This window comes from Halichoeres trimaculatus, unplaced genomic scaffold (genome assembly GCF_033239565.1).
Source record: "Halichoeres trimaculatus isolate MK-OKI-2021-1 unplaced genomic scaffold, fHalTri1.1 fHalTri1_scaffold_17, whole genome shotgun sequence".
NCBI lineage: Eukaryota > Metazoa > Chordata > Actinopteri > Labriformes > Labridae > Halichoeres > Halichoeres trimaculatus.
In genome coordinates, this window is record NW_027437195.1 from 20,996,173 (window position 1) to 21,013,611 (window position 17,439).

General features: G+C 40.6%; 2 protein-coding genes and 2 non-coding genes across 5 annotated transcripts; all 4 read left to right on the plus strand.

The window, feature by feature from the left end:
• The first annotated feature begins 4,800 nt into the window (after positions 1-4,800).
• atg9a (ATG9 autophagy related 9 homolog A (S. cerevisiae)) lies at positions 4,801-13,211 on the plus strand. Its single transcript, XM_074692718.1, has 20 exons — positions 4,801-4,956; positions 5,265-5,317; positions 6,083-6,234; positions 6,320-6,363; positions 6,468-6,532; positions 6,632-6,781; positions 6,871-7,012; positions 7,096-7,236; positions 7,361-7,481; positions 7,573-7,748; positions 7,835-7,957; positions 8,049-8,236; positions 9,083-9,236; positions 9,688-9,867; positions 9,947-10,159; positions 10,253-10,485; positions 10,663-10,780; positions 10,863-11,133; positions 11,486-11,631; positions 11,728-13,211. The coding sequence occupies exons 3-20, from the start codon at positions 6,132-6,134 to the stop codon at positions 11,734-11,736; spliced, it is 2,577 nt and encodes an 858-aa protein (XP_074548819.1). The 5' UTR covers positions 4,801-4,956; positions 5,265-5,317; positions 6,083-6,131; the 3' UTR covers positions 11,737-13,211.
• Positions 13,212-13,412: 201 nt separating this feature from the next.
• Positions 13,413-13,485, plus strand: trnak-uuu (transfer RNA lysine (anticodon UUU)). Its single transcript has one exon. It is a non-coding gene; the product is annotated as a tRNA-Lys (tRNA).
• A 793-nt stretch (positions 13,486-14,278) lies between these two features.
• LOC141806654 (putative deoxyribonuclease TATDN3) lies at positions 14,279-17,430 on the plus strand. 2 transcript variants are annotated; one of them, XM_074692278.1, is made up of 10 exons: positions 14,279-14,390; positions 14,482-14,514; positions 14,590-14,663; positions 14,738-14,822; positions 15,785-15,847; positions 15,953-16,062; positions 16,264-16,319; positions 16,397-16,509; positions 16,737-16,817; positions 17,112-17,430. In XM_074692278.1, exons 1-10 carry the CDS (start codon positions 14,280-14,282, stop codon positions 17,253-17,255), a joined length of 870 nt encoding a protein of 289 aa, XP_074548379.1. In that variant the 5' UTR covers position 14,279; the 3' UTR covers positions 17,256-17,430. The 2 variants fall into 2 exon arrangements, with proteins under 2 accessions (XP_074548379.1, XP_074548380.1); XM_074692279.1 differs by having other exon boundaries at positions 16,740-16,817.
• trnat-ugu (transfer RNA threonine (anticodon UGU)) lies at positions 15,405-15,477 on the plus strand. Its single transcript has one exon. It is a non-coding gene; the product is annotated as a tRNA-Thr (tRNA).
• Positions 17,431-17,439: the final 9 nt, after the last annotated feature.

Below are 17,439 nucleotides of genomic sequence, written 5' to 3' on the forward strand. Positions count from 1 at the left end.
TGTCAAACTGTCAGTTCTGTTAGCTGGTAAGTTGTTGAATGCTAACTGGAGTTGCTGTCTAATTGTAGCTCACTGGTAATCAATGGGCACATGCGTCTCACCAGAACTTTGTCCTTTGTACAGCCTCAGACCGTGACAACATGAACACACTCAGTAGCCCAGCAACCACCTGTAGCATCGCGTTTTGGTCTTTACACGGAGAGACTCTAGAGCCGTGCACCTGATTTGGCATGTTAGCACAAGCTAATCACGGGTATTTGACACGTACCTACTCAGGAAGCTAACTTGAGTCGCTCCTTGTCCCGAGCTGCTCTCAAAGTCCCCGCAAGCCCAGCCAAGCTTCACCCTTGTTTTGGAGAATGCTTTGTCGGTTGCTTCGTCCGTTATCCCAGTTGCTCTGATTAGCTTCGACTCGCGATTATCAACATGCAAAGTCACTTGCGCACTGGGCGCTCTGTGATTGGCTGATGCAACCACGCTTACTCTCCGCCCAGAAACGTCCAACGACCGAAACATCAATATGCAGGCTAAAGAGGGGATTAAGGCAGACACAGACATACATGTACAGAGGCCCATAGGAGATATTGGGCTGGATTTTTTTTTTTTTTAAATAAAAGTAGACGTTTTATTATATTAGGAAAATCCTGCAGACTTTACCTTTACTATTAAAAATAGAACACCTTTATTGTCAAAACATGACTTGCACACAATGAAATTAGGAGTGGCAGTAGCTCTGGCAGCTTTAGTTTATAATTGTCTCACAAAAATCTAAGTAAAACAGTCAAAACACCCACCACTAAATAATCTTACCAATCACTGGTGTCTGCTCTTTATTGCTATAAAAATAAAAGAGTGTAATTAATTGTCCCAACTAAAGCACAGAAAGACAGATGAGGAAAATCTTACCCAAAATGAGAAACGCTAAAGAGGGACATGTAGAAAAGTATTTCTTTTGCTTTATCTGCTTCAATCAAGGGGCGACTTATGGCTTAGAAAAATGAAGTCACGTGGAGGTGCAAAAGGTGCTGTTCATCAAGAATCTGCATGAGGCTATCTGCAGAAAGACCGGAAACCACTTACACACCAAGCCAAAAAAACAGACTTTTACAGCATTTTATGCATTTTACAGCAACTTGTTTACAGCTTGGGTCTGAAACGTTAATTTCACTATTAGCACACACTGTACGGGGGTTTTCTCTGACTTGGCGGCATAGAAGATATTAAGATCATTTGATTGTCCAATCAGAGACACAGCTTAGCTCACATGACTCATGGGTGCCCTATCACAGTTAGAAAGGAAGCTAAAAGCACGCGTCATATCCAATATGGCTGTGTCCACTGATTGGCTTAATTTCACTGTATCAGGAAGAAACTGGCTTCAATAACCATTAGACAGTCTTTTCCTCCAAGACTCTTCTATCCCACCCTGACATATTGATTATCCACTACAGCTGATATATAGACAATTAGCCTTTCAGTCTGGAGGACATTTGCATGTCTGGATGCAACATTTATTAGAATACAAAGACAACAGGGACAAGTACAAAGAGGGAAACATGGGTAGACAAATGCTATTTATTGACACAAATGTATTTTTTTCCTCTTATGGGACACATGGCGAAGTGAATACAAAGGCACTGAGCCACTGTGATGCATGTCAAGGACAATCCCCGCAGTCTGGTGTCATTCCCTGGAGACAAACATATGAACGATTCATACATCCATCATGCATTCTGTACACCTCCTTGCACACACTCACACACACACGTCTTTGTGAGTGTCATATATGATGTCACTTGATCTGTGTGACTCATGCAGCAACAGCAGCACACACAGTTTGTTAATCTGTATCATTAAATCACCTTTAGAAAATAAGCAAAAGGTCATTCTGGTGGAAACACATTGACCCTCTTTTATATGAGTTATGTTGAAAGTGTTGAAGTTATAATTACCATCAGTAGACCGTGAAGTGTGTTATATCTCTTATCTGGAGTCTGAGGACTATTTTTAAAAACACATTTGTCCAACAGCACTACCTCAGCAAATTTTGGAAGAAAATTTGACCTTCTCTGCATTTGTCCCCTTCTCTCCTCACAGGTTTGTTGTGTTATTGTGGCACATACACCGAAATCACAGATGAATCCCATTATTTTTTCACTTGTGTATTTTGACAGATAAGCCCCTTTAATTAATATTTTTTTATTCCATGTAAAGGACCAGAAAATTGCATTCACTTGCAGAAAAGGGGGTCATTGGTTGTCAGAAAGCAGGGTTGAGCCTGGTTTATAACTGGCTAAGAGACCATCTGGGAAAACTTGGTGCTGTTTTCTTTTTTCTTTTTTTTTTTTTGTTTCTTTTTTTATTATTTCTTCATTCCTGGTGTATTATTGGACTTAAAAAAATGTTATGACTAAGTTTCAGAAGTCGCATCAAAAGGGAGTCTTATTTTCAATTGTGTAACTGTGGCTCAGTGGCAGAGTTGTTTTCTTTCATTTAGAAGGTTGTGGGTTCAATTGCAGCTTCTGCCGCCAGTGGTACCAGCAGAGGGAAAGAGGCAGCCCACGATTGAAACGATGCCCCGCTTCAACTGTGCGTGACTGGTTTGTGTGAGTGTAGATTTCATACCTGCTGTGTTGGGTTGACATGGGGTTGCATCTACAGGAAGGAGCTTTAACTAATTAAGTTTCTCCAGAGAGATGACTTCATCCTGATCCCCCCTTTCCCTTCCCCCAGTCACCACACCCGGCCCCCCTCCCATGTTATCCCAGCACCACCCCTGGGTTTCATGGCAGCATGACAGCACCTCTTTGGACCAAATTAGCCGTCAGTGCAACCCCCTAATTCCCAACAGACAGTGGGGTAATTTAATCTTCCAGTTATTGCCTGCAGCATGACCAGACATACTCACATACATGTACAGCAGTCCTGAATTATCATATCATACAAAAACAGAAGGAGCAGTTATTCAAATCAAGAGCAGATTGACATAATCCGCTGTAGTTATTGAAATAAAAAAGCAGAAGAGGTTGCTTTAGCTCAGTTTTGATTTTTTTTATATTGCTTTTAGCTTTATTTTAAATATTTCATGAAAATATAGAGCTCTTTTTACTTAACACCTATTGTAATGTCTACAATTGCAAAATTTGGGCCTAAAGCAGACTAGTAATGTTATCTGTGATCACAGGTTAAGGTGAGTGTATCAGACACAGTGGTTTATTTTTTCTAATTCATGGAAAACCACAGTTATAGTTTTGTGTTTATCTGCTTTACTGAGCTTCCCTGTGACAGACTTTTTCTACTGGATTAAGTTGAATGAAACTTAATCCTCATCAGAGCAGATTAAATTACCCAGCTCACTATAATAACTGGATTACACAGACTCCCCCCTGACTCTGGACACCCCAGCCCTTAAAAAAATTCAATGTTTACACACAGAGACAGAAAAAGCAGTAACACTTTCAGAACACGGTGTATCATGTGAAAATGGAAAACAGGAAAGAGACGAATGAACCAACAAAAGAGGTTCAAAAAATGTAACATTAACTCTGTGTGTGTGTGTGTGTGTGTGTGTGTGTGTGTGTGTGTGTGTGTGTGTGTGTGTGTGTGTGTGTGTGTGTGTGTGTGTGTGTTAGTGTGTGGAAACAAACACTCTGTCAATTAATTTCTGTCTGTCTTGGGAGGTTGGTTAATGGAATTGCTGTTAGCAAGTGCAACAATTAAAAGTACTGACATTTAGCCACACACACACACACACACACACACACACACACACACACACACACACACACACACACACACACACACACACACACACACATACTCTGTGTTAACAGTGTAACTAATGCAGTGACTCAGTGGACAAAAGCCCAGCTGTCACTCCAGTGGCCAAACTATCATATATGAATATTCATCGCAGCAGAGAGTGACAGAAGATGAGCTTGGAGTCAGCTCCAGAACCAGTTGTAATTGTATCGAAACATGATGCCTGTTGCCTGCAAGGACAAATTCATGAAGCTGATTAGTAACTTGGTTTAAAGAGGCATGAAAAACAGATATTGACACATCATCAGAAGCTCAGTCAGGGTAAAGCCTAAAACAAAATAAAATAAAAAGACAGACCAAGAATGTAGTTTCTTGATTTATAAGCATTCAACTGGAAAAGACACCTCAGTAAAGTAGAAGGCATCTTTAGGTGTATGTTATCAGCATTGTGTCAAAATCTCCAACACTTGACCCATGCTACTGGAAAGCTTATCTTAAATACTTCTTTTATAACAATTTAAATGTCAAAGAAATACAGGTTTATTCAATGAATTGCTCTTTTTTTAGCCCAAGAAAACTTAAGTAAATTACTAAATGATTGAAATCTCTCTTGTTTTGTGAGGTTGATTTTAATATTTGCCCATTGTCAGACTAATTGCATTTTAATAAGTTAAAAACATATTCAAGATATTATTTAAGTTCCTTTTAAATTTTGGGGACACTCTTTTTTAATATGTGATGGAAAAAAGGTCAAAGCATATCTTTTGATTCTCACTCCATCACTTTCAATTCAGGTGCAGCAGCAACACCAAGAGTATACTTTCAGTATGACAGTACTGCTAGTACTGTGCTACTAAAAACTACCAGCTGGTGTCGGTAGACAAAAACCACTGTTTCATACAGGGCGTGTCACCAGCAGCCCTTTTTATTAGCAATTCATAGAGCCCGCCTCCGGCTTTATCTGATTGGCTGCTCTTCTTACAGTTTGGCAACTCTGTCACTGATTGGACATCATCCCTGCTTGTCAGTTATGACAGACTCCACACTGCTAGCTGTGTCGAAAATGAAACTGGCTTGTGTGTGACTAAAGAAAAAGGCTCCCAGAAGAAAACGAAAACAAGGCGGTTACGGACTGAAATATTCAGGTGGGAGAGCAGGTTCAACCAGCAACAGTGGAAATACAACAACCAAACGGTGAGGATTCCTCGTAGAGTGACGTTATTTAGGGAGGGAGGCAGGCCTGTGCTGTCAAACCACGACAATAACAACACCTGAATCAGTCCTAATGTGCTGCGTCTTCATGTTACTGCTGATTAATTTCAAACAGCTAGTTAGCTTCTGATCAGCGCTCCGATATTAATGTCATTTTGTGAGGGTTTGTGCTGTACTGCATGTTGCCTTCGGGTAGGAACACAGCATCAAGCTCTGTTTTAAAGTCTGCTGTGGTCAAAAATAACAATGTGAAAGGCAGCTTTGAGGAAAAAATGTTTCTTCTTTTTCAGCTGGGAATGTTGAGTCAACAGAGCTTCATAGGACGTGCTGTTCTTCAATGGAGGTTGGTAGTTTGTTATATGGCAGTATTACAGGTTGTATCTGAACAGTTCTTTTAAAAAGTGTGTCCTCACACATTAAGTATAAACTAAATTTCAACCAAGTATCTCTTAGTACTATATGTGGTGTAATGATTGAGGTGTATGTTGGCTTAATGCACCGAGATTATGTTATTACAAAGCTTTAAACTGGTATGTACAGTGAATAGAATGAATATACATACATCCATGTTATGTAATATTATATAATTGTGAATCAGTAAAGTGAAACAGCTAGTTCTACTGTTTTGCGAACAAACGATTTTTATTCTAAATCTGTGGCTTATTGTCATACCACCTAGTCAATACAGTTTTAATCTAATGTCACTAAGTTGGGCCCTAAAGACACATCAGAGGTTGCAACATTGAAAGGCTTCATCACAAAAGTTTCTCAACACTAGACACTTTTATAACTTGTACTACAGCCCACCTGTAAACATTGTTGGATCTTTATTCACCGAAAAAATGAAAACAATACATTTTCATGTCAACTATCTAAAACTGTATTTTGTTATTAAAAATGTCTGCCAAGCAGCACAAAATGTATATGATATCACAATTGTTTAAACAACAGGCTCTTCATGTTTAAGTTGTGTTCATATGCTCATAAAGGGTTGATTATTAACTTTAATATGGTGTCTGAAGCTTTTCAATTTTCCTCTCCTGTCATTCTTTGTTTTTTTATTATCTTCTATGTACTAACATGCTTTCTCCCCGTCTCTGCACTCCAGTTTGTAGCACTGGGTCCAATATCTTGGTGAGACTGAAGCATCTATCACCATGGCTCACTTTGACACAGAGTACCAACGCCTGGAAGCGTCATACAGCGACTCTCCCCCTGGAGAGGAGAACCTGCTGATGCATGTGCCTGAAGGAGCCAAGTGTATGAGCATGCACAAACAAATCTCAAACAAATAATGAATTTACAAGTTGTTTGCTTGTGCTAATTTGTTAAACATCTTTTGCAGCCCAATGGCACCACATAGAAAATCTGGACCTGTTTTTCCAAAGAATATCCTTTGATATGATCTCAGCATGAACTTAGTTTCCATTACGTTTGTGACACATTAAGTAAAAGCCACAGCTACATCCTCTCTGTTCCTTAACATTAATTACGTATATAATCTGCACCAGAAGAATGGATTCACCTGTATGCTGCTGGGGGAGATCTTTGAGCTTGTGTATGTATGCCATCTGTTAAAACTGTGCTTCATAAAGAACGCTCTATAAGCCCCATGTTTCCTCAATGTGTTTCTCCATCCTTGTCTTTGTCCATGCAGCCAGTTGCTGTTTGTGGTTGGTTTCACAGTGTTCTTAGCGAACTGTGTGGATTATGACATACTCTTCGCCAACAAGTTTGTAAATCACACCGATTCCTCTAAAGTTACCCTGCCTGATGCTTTCCTCCCAGTGGATGTGTGCAGTGCGCGGTGAGTGTCACACATGATATGTGTCTTTGTACATAATAAATATGTCCGGTGTTGAGTTAGATCAAAGAGTATGTTGTTTTCTCTTCTAGGATCCGAGACAATGCATTCGTCATGTTTGTGCTGGTAATCTCTGGGGTTTTTTGGCTTCATCGCCTGATCAAATTCATCTACAATGTCTGCTGCTACTGGGAGATCAGATCCTTCTATATCAACGCACTCAAAATGACCATGGTGAGGCCGATAATATTACACCAGGATCATTAAGAATGATTAATTGCCCTTTTACTCACTTTCACTTTGCTCCCCCTGTTCAGTCAGAACTGCCCTATGCCACATGGCAGGAGGTGCAGGCCAGGATAGTGGAGATCCAGAAGGAACACCAGATCTGCATCCATAAAAAAGAGCTGACAGAGCTTGACATTTATCACCGCATCCTCCGCTTTAAAAACTACATGGTGGGTCTGTTTGCAATGAAATATTTATAACACTCGTTTTCTTTTATAATGATGTCGGAGGTTTTACAAACTGAAGCAGCTGTGAGACCTAAAACTTAAAAATCTTCTTCCTGTACTCTTTCAGGTTGCGATGGTGAATAAGTCACTCCTACCTGTCCGATTTCGACCTCCCATACTTGGAGACTACATTTTCTTCACACGGGGGTTGAAATACAACTTTGAGCTCATCTTCTTTTGGGGTCCAGGTGTGTCTAAATTTCTATATGCTCAGAATTTCTGTGGGTGAAACAGACCGTTTCCTTACTTAACCTCCAATGGTTGTTTCCTCTTCTGTAGGTTCTCTGTTTGAGAATGAGTGGAGCCTGAAATCAGAGTATAAGCGAGGAGGTAACAGGCTGGAGCTTGCAGACAGGCTAGCATCCCGTATTCTGTGGATTGGGATTGCCAATCTGCTGCTGTGTCCGGTCATTCTGGTGTGGCAGATTCTCTACGCCTTCTTCAGCTACACAGAGGTAAGTGGTTTACTAGTATGTTCAATCTTTAAACAATTATCGGTGTAGTCCCAGGCCCTGTAGACTTAAGTTTGATGTGTGTCAAGGTGATCAAACGAGAGCCTGGCTCGCTGGGGGCAAGATGCTGGTCTCTGTACGGACGATGTTACCTGCGTCACTTCAACGAGTTGGATCATGAGCTCATGTCACGCCTCAGCAAAGGCTACAAGGTAAGAATATCTCCTGCTACTGTTTGTTCTCTCAATTTGAACGACTCTCTAACCTGTGGTGTTGTTGTTCATCTGTTTATGTTTCATTCAGGCTGCATCCAAGTACATGAACTGTTTCCTGTCACCCCTGCTGACCGTGGTTGCTAAAAATGTAGCATTTTTTGCTGGGTCCCTTCTGGCTGTCCTCATCGCCCTGACCATTTATGACGAGGATGTACTTGCAGTAGAGCATGTGCTCTCATCAATCACGCTCCTTGGAGTGTGTATAACAGTCTGCAGGTAGGGTTAGCTAACAAAATGATATTGTCTATATGTTTATAGTTATGTAACTGAATCGGTGATTGGTCGCTTTTTCTTTAAGCCTATCTATCTACTGTCTGAAAAGCTTCATGTAGCTACTGTTTCTTAGAGGCTTCCTGCTTCATAAACCCCCTTTTCCTCTGATTGGCCAGCCCCTTTGACGCCTTTGCCTCATTGTTTCAGCAAGTTTCGTGAAGGTCTTGAGCTATTTCTAAAACAAACTGTTTGAGCAGATTCAGGGGTCTCTACAACATATGAGGTTTGAAAATCTGCCCCAGTTAATTAAGAACACCCATCCTTGTTACTTCATATCCATGTTAAAAATCTGAAAAAGCATAATACCCCCTCTTTAATCACAGGTATTTCATAAGGAAATGACACTCAAAGAAAAATGTGCCACAGAAGTAAAAGCTTTGACCCATGAATCATTTCTTTATAACCAGAGTCAAAGTTGCCCAGAATCATAATCCCTTTAATAATCTCAGGCAGTTTAATCTGCTGTAAAACCGATAACCATGAAAGGGTTTCCTCCCTATAATAGCTCCATTTTTAAACTGGCTAATAGCTCAAGATTTAAGTATTAAATGGATGTTTGGGGAAATTGCCATGAATTGAACCGTAGGAAAAAAAGATTCTGTCACTGGGAATCTACCCTCAGTATTTTGAGATAGTTGGTAACAGGTTAAATTTGACAGGACTTAACTTGGGATTTGTTCTTAGAAATCCCCTCTCAGAGATGTCATTGTAGCAGACTTGTAGAGGAACATTGTCAGTGACATTTTCCCAGAGTCATTAAACTTTTCTCGCCGTCTTCCTCTTTTTCAGGTCATTCATTCCGGATAAGCACATGGTGTTTTGTCCTGAGCAGCTGCTGCGGGTTATCCTGGCTCATATTCACTACATGCCTGACCACTGGCAGGGCAACGCACACAGATACGAGACTCGTGACCAGTTCTCCCAGCTCTTCCAGTACAAAGCAGTGAGTATGGATTCCAAAACTGGGGAGAGTCAAGACTTAAAATAAAAATGGGTCTAAATGGTCAATTGTTCCTCGACCATCTTATATGTCACATTCAGCCTTCAGGCTTAATATTTGTCTTTAAATATCTTGAAAAAAGACATTTTTCTGGACTTGGCAGGTGAATGTGACTCATATTAAGATTAATAAGAAAATCCTTACGAAAATATACCATGAAAATTTGCTTCGATTTCAGTTTTTGCAGTGTGAAAAGTAGCCTTTTATAACATGTTGTGAGTACCTTGTCTCCTAGCTTGTCCCGTCTGGCAATTTGACCGTTTTATCTTTGAGTCTCAGATTTTCTCAAAGACTTCAATGTCTTACTCATTTTGACTTCTCCATCTGTGCTGGAGTAAGCCTGTTGCATGACTGTTAAGTATTCAGTCAGCCCCTTCCCCCTGTTTTCCTCCAGGTATTCATTCTAGAGGAGCTGCTCAGTCCGGTGGTCACTCCAATCATCTTGATCTTCTGTTTGAGGAGGAAGTCTCTGGAGATCATTGATTTCTTCAGGAACTTCACTGTGGAGGTAGTTGGAGTAGGAGACACATGCTCTTTTGCTCAGATGGACATAAGACAGCACGGACACCCTGCGGTAAGGAACCATCCTATATCATAGATCATATGTGTGTTGTAGTTGTTTTTGTCACTGACCCTTTATTTACACTCTGTAGTGGATGTCAGAGGGAAAAACAGAGGCTTCAATCTACCAACAAGCAGAGGATGGGAAGACTGAGTTATCTCTGATGCACTTTGCCATCACTAACCCTCAGTGGCAGCCTCCTCAGGAGACTACACACTTCATCAGCCAGCTGAAAGAACGAGTCCACAGAGAGGCCACTGGGGGTCCTTCTGACACACATCCACTCTCACTGTCTGAGTCAGAGGTACATTTACTCTGACATTGCACTGGTTGTAGGTTAAGTTTCATCATATCAGTAGGGGTTAACGTTCTCTCTTGTCTTATCTTTGACTTGCAGCCGAGGAGCCTCATCGCAAACCTTCTGGCAGGTCCTTCCACAGTGACCTCAGTCCATTTCGGCAGGGACAGCTCTCTGACAAATCATACAGCGGCTGGCTTAAGTGATGGGGCCTCTGCGTTGCGCTCCCTTTCTCCTATCAGCAGCAGCCTTCACCTGAGAGGCAGTTTGAGTGCAGCTCACCGGGCAGCTGGCCACACTTCCACTATGAGCAAAGCAATGGCTGGTTCTGGGTAAGAAAAGTATACTTTTCTTCAACTGACCTGTTTCTTTAGATTTAAACTGACCTGCAGTGTTCATTCTGACAGTGGAGCCCAAAATATAGCCCCTCACATAAGAAGAAAGTTTGACCCTTTCTTGACCACAGAGTTACCTCCTCTTATGCTGCTATCTTCTGCATCTTTCTATAGGACGGATGCTCGGACGGTGAGCTCAGGCAGCAGTGCATGGGAGGGTCAACTCACCAGTTTGATTCTGTCAGAGTACGCCTCAACTGAGATGAGCATCCATGCCCTTTACATGCATGAGGTAATTGCACGTTTGAGAAAAATTTGAAGTCATTTGTAACCAAATCAAGCCATCCTCCTTCATTTTCCTTTCCCTCTTGTAGTTGCACAAGCAGCAGTCCCGCGGTGAGCTCTCCCGTCACACGTGGCACCGACAGGAGAGCGATGAAAGCAGCGACAGCGTTCCTGATGAAGTGAGGAGCGAACCCAACACTCAAACCAGAAATTTCCCTCGCTCACACACTTTCCCCACCGTAGTTCCCAGTCCTAGTGCCATTCCTACATCAGCATCAGCAAATAGCAGTACAAGCATGGGCCAGGAGAGGGCGTCATCACAAAGCAGCAGCCAGAGGCGCCACAGTGGACCCAGTACAGGTACAAAATGAATGATTTTAGCATCTGAAAGGGGCTCTCTGTTATGATAAAGTATGAGAAGTATCCTTGGACCAAAATTGTACTCATTGTCATCATAGAGACATTGGAACAGCTAAGGCTAGGATTCTTTTTAGCTGCAGGTAGCGTTAAGTTTTTTTTACAGTGAGAAGTTTTCACTCTAAAGTTTATTTCACATTATTATTACATGTATTATCACTACTTTTATTTTACACCACCAGGTTCCAGGTATTTGGTACAACTTGCTAATGAAAGGCTGTAAAAAGATGCCATACTGAGACGATGTAAGTCCAGCCTACTGTGTGAAGTGAGCCTTCTTTCTCTCTGTTTTCAGACTCTCTTGGTGCAGGAGGGAAAGCAGTAAGGTCTGCCCGTGTGCCTATGGGAGGCTGGGCAGAGGATGGTCAGGCAGCACCACGACACCATGAATCAGTCCCAGAGGAGAGCTCAGAAGATGAAATGCCTCCACACATACACAAGGTGGATGCTGTTTGTGTCTGATTTGAACATAAATGTGTAATTTCTTTGTTTAAACTGCAAGTGAATAACAATTTCTGTTCTCTTCTCTCTCTTTAGATTACATAACAACGTCCTGTGACAGCTTCTAACCTTCATCATCACCTTCCAGAAAGAAACCAAGACATATTCCCTCACTGACTACATCTTATCCAGGATTGACTACCTTAACGGGCAACTTTTGAAAGACTTTGCGTTAAATGCCGAAATAGGCAAGCAGGATGTTCTCCAGAATTTGTGTACAGACAATGACTTACAAGATCAAATCTTATAGCCATCTGCACCATCACTTTTACTGTGATGTGACCAGATCACATAATTAAAGTGCATTTGTTGCTGTCATGTAAAAAGGAAAAGAATTCACATTAGCTTGAGGGATCTTTGCACTTTGTCACTGTAGAAAAATGTGTCAAGAATGTGAAGACAATGATTCAAATTGTGCAATATTATATGTCCCTGTTTCAGAAAGCCATATGGCTTGTAAAGAAAATTTCAAAGAGTGCAAATGTCTGTCAAAAATAGCACTCAACAAATTATAATCAGAAAAAGTGTGATAACAGACTGTAATTATAGATGTTCTTTTTACCAATAACAACAGGCTGTAGATTCCATCAAGTGCTCTACATTTCAGTTTGCAGTCTGCTTCCTTGCGAAACATATGGAGGCCTCACGAAATACAAAAATTTATCCTACGTTTTGCAGTGAGGTATTTAAGTCCTTGAGATGTTTAATTAACATCTGTATTTATTGCATTACAAAGTTCATGTGTATTATGACAGTTCGATTTTCTCAGAGCCCAGCCTCATTCCCACCGATGGAATAATCATAAGGGATGATTTGAAAGTGCAAATCACGTTTTTTTGTACACACATGCACTTTGTAAATACATAGAAACAGGTGAACCTGTAGTTACCATCAGATGATTGAATGGTATTCAAATTTACGCACTTATTAAATCCAACATCTTTAGATTTTCATCAGAGATGCAGTAAGCAAGAAAATAGTTATGTAATTTATTATTTTTTAAACCATTCATTCACCTTTGACAGACTTTACGCACGCAATGTTGACTCCTGTGCCATACTAAAAGCCCTCAAGCACAAGTGCATGATTATTATTAATACATCCCTCTCAAATGTAGGAACACATTAACACTGGCTATTGCAACATTACAGATGCTCACATGGTGTTGACTAAACAGCATGACTTTTCCCTGTTTTTCAGTTATTTAGCAAGAACTCTATCAGAGAATTACGCACTTTAATGGTTTGTAAATGCAGAGGGTGTCACCTGTTTGTATTTGTATGCTGTCATGTGTAAATATATATTTTTCAATGATTTTATTTATCAAAGGGATGTGCCATGATGTTAGACAGTTGTGAACCGGAGTTAGCACTGTCTCTTTGGAAGCTGTGTGTGGTAAACGTTTGGTCTGAAGGGATTGTTCAGGGAGATTCCGCTGTTTGTTTTATAAATACTGTAAAATGCCAGTTTGTACAGCTGTAAATTCATCCATTAAAGACAATAAAATGATTTTGTGTTTGGAAATAGAAGTTGTGCACTGGCAGTTTATGGCTGTTTCTGCTAGCTGCCACCTGCATACAACTAGCTTACAACACTAATGATACCTAGCAAACTGGTAGCAACTGGGTATCGAAACCATGTGGGCGACAAATTGAAAATAACGTTGAACTATCTTTGTGTATTGTAAACGATTATGATTACGGCATGGACAGGTTGCAAGGGCCCGGATAGCTCAGTCGGTAGAGCATCAGACTTTTAATCTGAGGGTCCAGGGTTCAAGTCCCTGTTCGGGCGACATCTTTTTCTGTAGTTTTTTTTAAGCTTCTTCATGATCCGGCCATGTTTTTGTCCCATGAGCCTGTTCGACTCCATTACTGAACAGCCAATTAAAAAAAAAAAACACCACAAAATTATTGTCATGACAATCATCTCTTAAGTCTATGTTTACCTGCGTTGAATTGTTATAATTACTTGATCTTTGGTGGCAGATTATCAGACTTAGCTCTTTAGTTAAAACAAAAAACAGATGCCAAAAAAAACCATAAAAGGATTTAAAGTATCTTTTGGGCGGTATAAAAACGTCAACTCTAGAGGCTAGGAGAACTGTGAAACACGAAGGACATAATATCTCTGTCTTGAAATACCGCCACAAGGCTACTTTTCACAGTGGCACGAAACAATTTAATGATGTATGCAAGATTGCAAAGTAGCTTGTATGTTAAGTTTAAGCCGCGGGGTTGTAATGGATAAAAATAGCTAGAGATACGAAAAAGCTTCCAATAATATTTTCATTCTGTCGATGAGAGCCGGAAGAGCCCTTAGGGAATGAAGCCCCTAAACTTTGCTTGATTTGACTCTAGTTGGAATCACAGATCACTCGATCGAGAAATGTACCGCATATTGGAATCGAACTCACGACTCATGATTCTGTAATTGGGCCGCACAACCAGAACGAACTGGTTCCTAAACGGAGATGTTTCTTGCATCGACCGTTGATGCGCTATGACGCTCCGCCAATCACATTTGATGAACCACCGCTCCGCTGGACGACGCTGCCTTCTAAATCTCGCGCTCCCACACTTGTACGCATGCGCAGTCTGCCTCTCTTTCCGGAAAAGGTTGTTTTGGTTATTAACGTTGAACACATGCATGGCTATGTTGACTGCCACTGTCATATCTCTTCGAGGGATTTTGACAAGGTATTGTAATTCGTCTTAGGGATAATGTGGAAACTATCATTTTAATAGAATACACAATGGGCTCTAGTTTTAACCTTATATTTGCTCGCAGGACATAGAGGATGTGGTTACGAATTCCAAGGAGGTAAGTAATCCTATCGTGGAATTGTCGAAACTCGAACAGAAAAGATTTTGATTTCTTTCTTTTGATGTTTCCTAGAATGGGTTGTTGGCGCTTGTAGCAGTGGCTGAGCATGCTGGAGAATTTGAAAAGATTATTGAGTTGTCACAAAGGTACCTTAAAGTAACACAAGTTCTATGTCTGATGTCGCTTGTGGCTGTGTAATGACATGTTTATGTTTTTGTAGGTTTCCAGGTTTCATCTTCCCTTGCTTAGGTGTTCATCCTGTTCAAGATGCTTCCCCTGAGCAACAGAGGGGGGCTTCTCTGCAGGTAAGCTTAAAGGGTCAGGTCACCCAAAGTACATCAACTGAGTGTTGGGTTCCCTTCTCACTTTAACTTACTTTGAATATTTTGATAAATATAGCAACCTTTCTCATTAAAAACCTTGAATACACAGACAGTACTTCAAATCAGTTGTAACCAAAAGACTCCAAAAAGCAGTAATGCATTAGTCCAGGAAAGAAAGTACATTTTGGATTTTTTTTCCCCAAGTATTATTGGTTTTTTCATCCCAACACTGCCTAAAAGCCTAGAGTGTGACAATAATGGCAAGAAAAAAATCAAAAAGTATCACATCCTGGATACCTCCAGTAGGGACAAGAAATGGCTTGATTAAGATTGAGCATTTTATCCTCACACATGCACTGGATCTCTGACCAACCAGAAGGAAGTTCACATAACATTCAGCTTACAATCAAGGTGATGCTTATGTCATTGTGTCGATATTTGTCTTTTGCCTTTACACATGTGCTTATAAGCCACCTGAGTTCACATGGTGACAAAGTTGAGTTAGTGACGCAGAACTGGTAGTTACACTCATAAAGGTGTGGCTCTCTAGGTGGTTCATAGCAGGGCTCCATAGCTCAGGGGTTAGAGCACTGGTCTTGTAAACCAGGGGTCGCGAGTTCAAATCTCGCTGGGGCCTAGATTCCTTTTAAAAATGTTGTTCGGAAGGTTTACAGATTGTTTATACATGAGTTGGCTCTTTGTGGAACTATGACCATCTTCTGAAGTCCTAATAAGCCTGAAATACACGATCATGTTTGGCTTCTTGGAGGAGCTACAGGCACAAGCTGTGACGTTAGTTAACTGTGGAAATCGACTGTGAAAGCCAGCATTGAGAGTGTATTCAACAGCTTTACATACTTACACTAAAATCATGTGAGTTTAAAAATAGATGATTGTTGTGTAAGTCTCTTGCAACTAAGCAGTACTTTCTGTCTTTCATGCAGGATCTGGATGCTGCTCTGCCCATTATAGAGAAATACAAAGACCACCTTATTGCCATTGGTGAGGTAATGAAATACTTTCTTCAGTATGACTCCAATAATTAGCAGCTTGACATCCTTGCTTTATTTTGCTCTTATGGTAACTGGTGAATTTTGAATGTGTCATTTCAGGTTGGTTTGGATTTTACACCCAGATATGTCAACAGTGACTCTGATAAAGAGAGTCAAAGGCAGGTGCTCATTCGTCAGGCACAGATAGCCAAAGAGCTGGATCTCCCTCTGTGAGTTATCCTGAAAGATTATATATCAGTTCAGGCTGTCAGAGTTAATATTATAAAAATAAAGGTTTCAATAACTTTTTGATGCACAACTAACACACAAGCCTGCTCTGTAATTTTAGAAATCAGGCTACAACAAAACTACATGGCGACTAAAAATTAATACTGCTTTAATATTCATGTTGAACTGATGTTTCTTCCTAGAAATGTTCACTCCCGCTCTGCAGGAAGACCCACAATCCACCTCCTGAAAGAGCAAGGTACAGTTCAGGTTCTGTATTTGCCTGGAGATAAAACAGTTAGAAGAGAATCTGACATGCCTCCAAACTGCCACTAGGTGTCGAGAAAGCCCTGCTGCATGCTTTTGACGGGAAACCGTCTGTTGCCATGGAGGGAGTAAAGGCTGGATACTTTTTTTCTATCCCACCGTCCATAATACGGAGTGAACAGGTACAGCAGAGAGCTAGATCATAGTAAATATACTCTACACAGTTGCAGAAGTGTCATACAGCCATTCATATGTATAAAAACGTATATTGATAATGGTTGCATGCCCTGAGAAGTTTTACCAAAAGTTCTTTCCTGACAGCACAGGCATGTTTATTTGCTTTTCATAGGTTTATTTTTAACACGTGCTGTATTAATGATTGATGATGTTGTGTGTATTTTACCCCAAGAAGCAGAGGCTTGTGAAACAGCTGCCATTAGAAAACATCTGTCTAGAAACTGATTCACCTGCTCTTGGTCCAGAAAAGCAGGTAAGTTCCTTTCTCCAGCATGAATCTAATGTTAATATGCTGTCATGTGCAATTTAGTTAGTTTTTAATGTGTGAGCATGGAAAGAAAGTTAGAGGAGTCACATACTTAGTTTGTGTACACATATCTGCCCGATAAAGCTGAGTTCTGTCTTCCGTTTTAAAAAATAATTTGTGTTCCTAAAAGATGCAAAACCTGACCCCATGATACCTGTACAGCTTAAGTTTGTTATATTTCTATTCTTAGAAGCTCATTTCATGTGCTCATATCCTTCTTGCTTGTTGTCCTGAATGCAGGTGAGAAATGAGCCCAAAAACATCTGCATCTCTGCTGAGTACATTAGCAAGATTAAAGGAGTGTCCCTCCAGACAGTGATGGAGGTGACGACACAGAACGCTCTTCGACTCTTTCCGAAGCTGAAGTCTGCCATCAGACCCTGAGAAAGGCTTCAAGATTCATGTACATGTACAGGCTGAAATATCTTCCATTAAAGGAAGTGGAAATAACTAATTACAGGAGTCTGGAATTCAATCAGAAGCATTGTGTTGACTTTATCTGTGCTTGAAAGATGTTTATGTTCATTCATTGTGAAATAAAGGAAAAAGAGATGACAACTTGTCACAC

Coding starts and splice junctions, on each gene's coding strand:
- atg9a (XM_074692718.1), top strand. CDS start 6,132: ATGGCTCACTTTGACACAGAGTACCAACGCCTGGAAGCGTCATACAGC. Junction 6,364..6,467: donor TGGACCTGTTTTTCCAAAGA/ATATCCTTTGAT, acceptor AACATTAATTAC/GTATATAATCTGCACCAGAA. Junction 7,482..7,572: donor CATCTTCTTTTGGGGTCCAG/GTGTGTCTAAAT, acceptor CCTCTTCTGTAG/GTTCTCTGTTTGAGAATGAG.
- LOC141806654 (XM_074692278.1), top strand. CDS start 14,280: ATGCGCAGTCTGCCTCTCTTTCCGGAAAAGGTTGTTTTGGTTATTAAC. Junction 16,320..16,396: donor CCACCTCCTGAAAGAGCAAG/GTACAGTTCAGG, acceptor AACTGCCACTAG/GTGTCGAGAAAGCCCTGCTG. Junction 16,510..16,736: donor CCATAATACGGAGTGAACAG/GTACAGCAGAGA, acceptor TTTTACCCCAAG/AAGCAGAGGCTTGTGAAACA.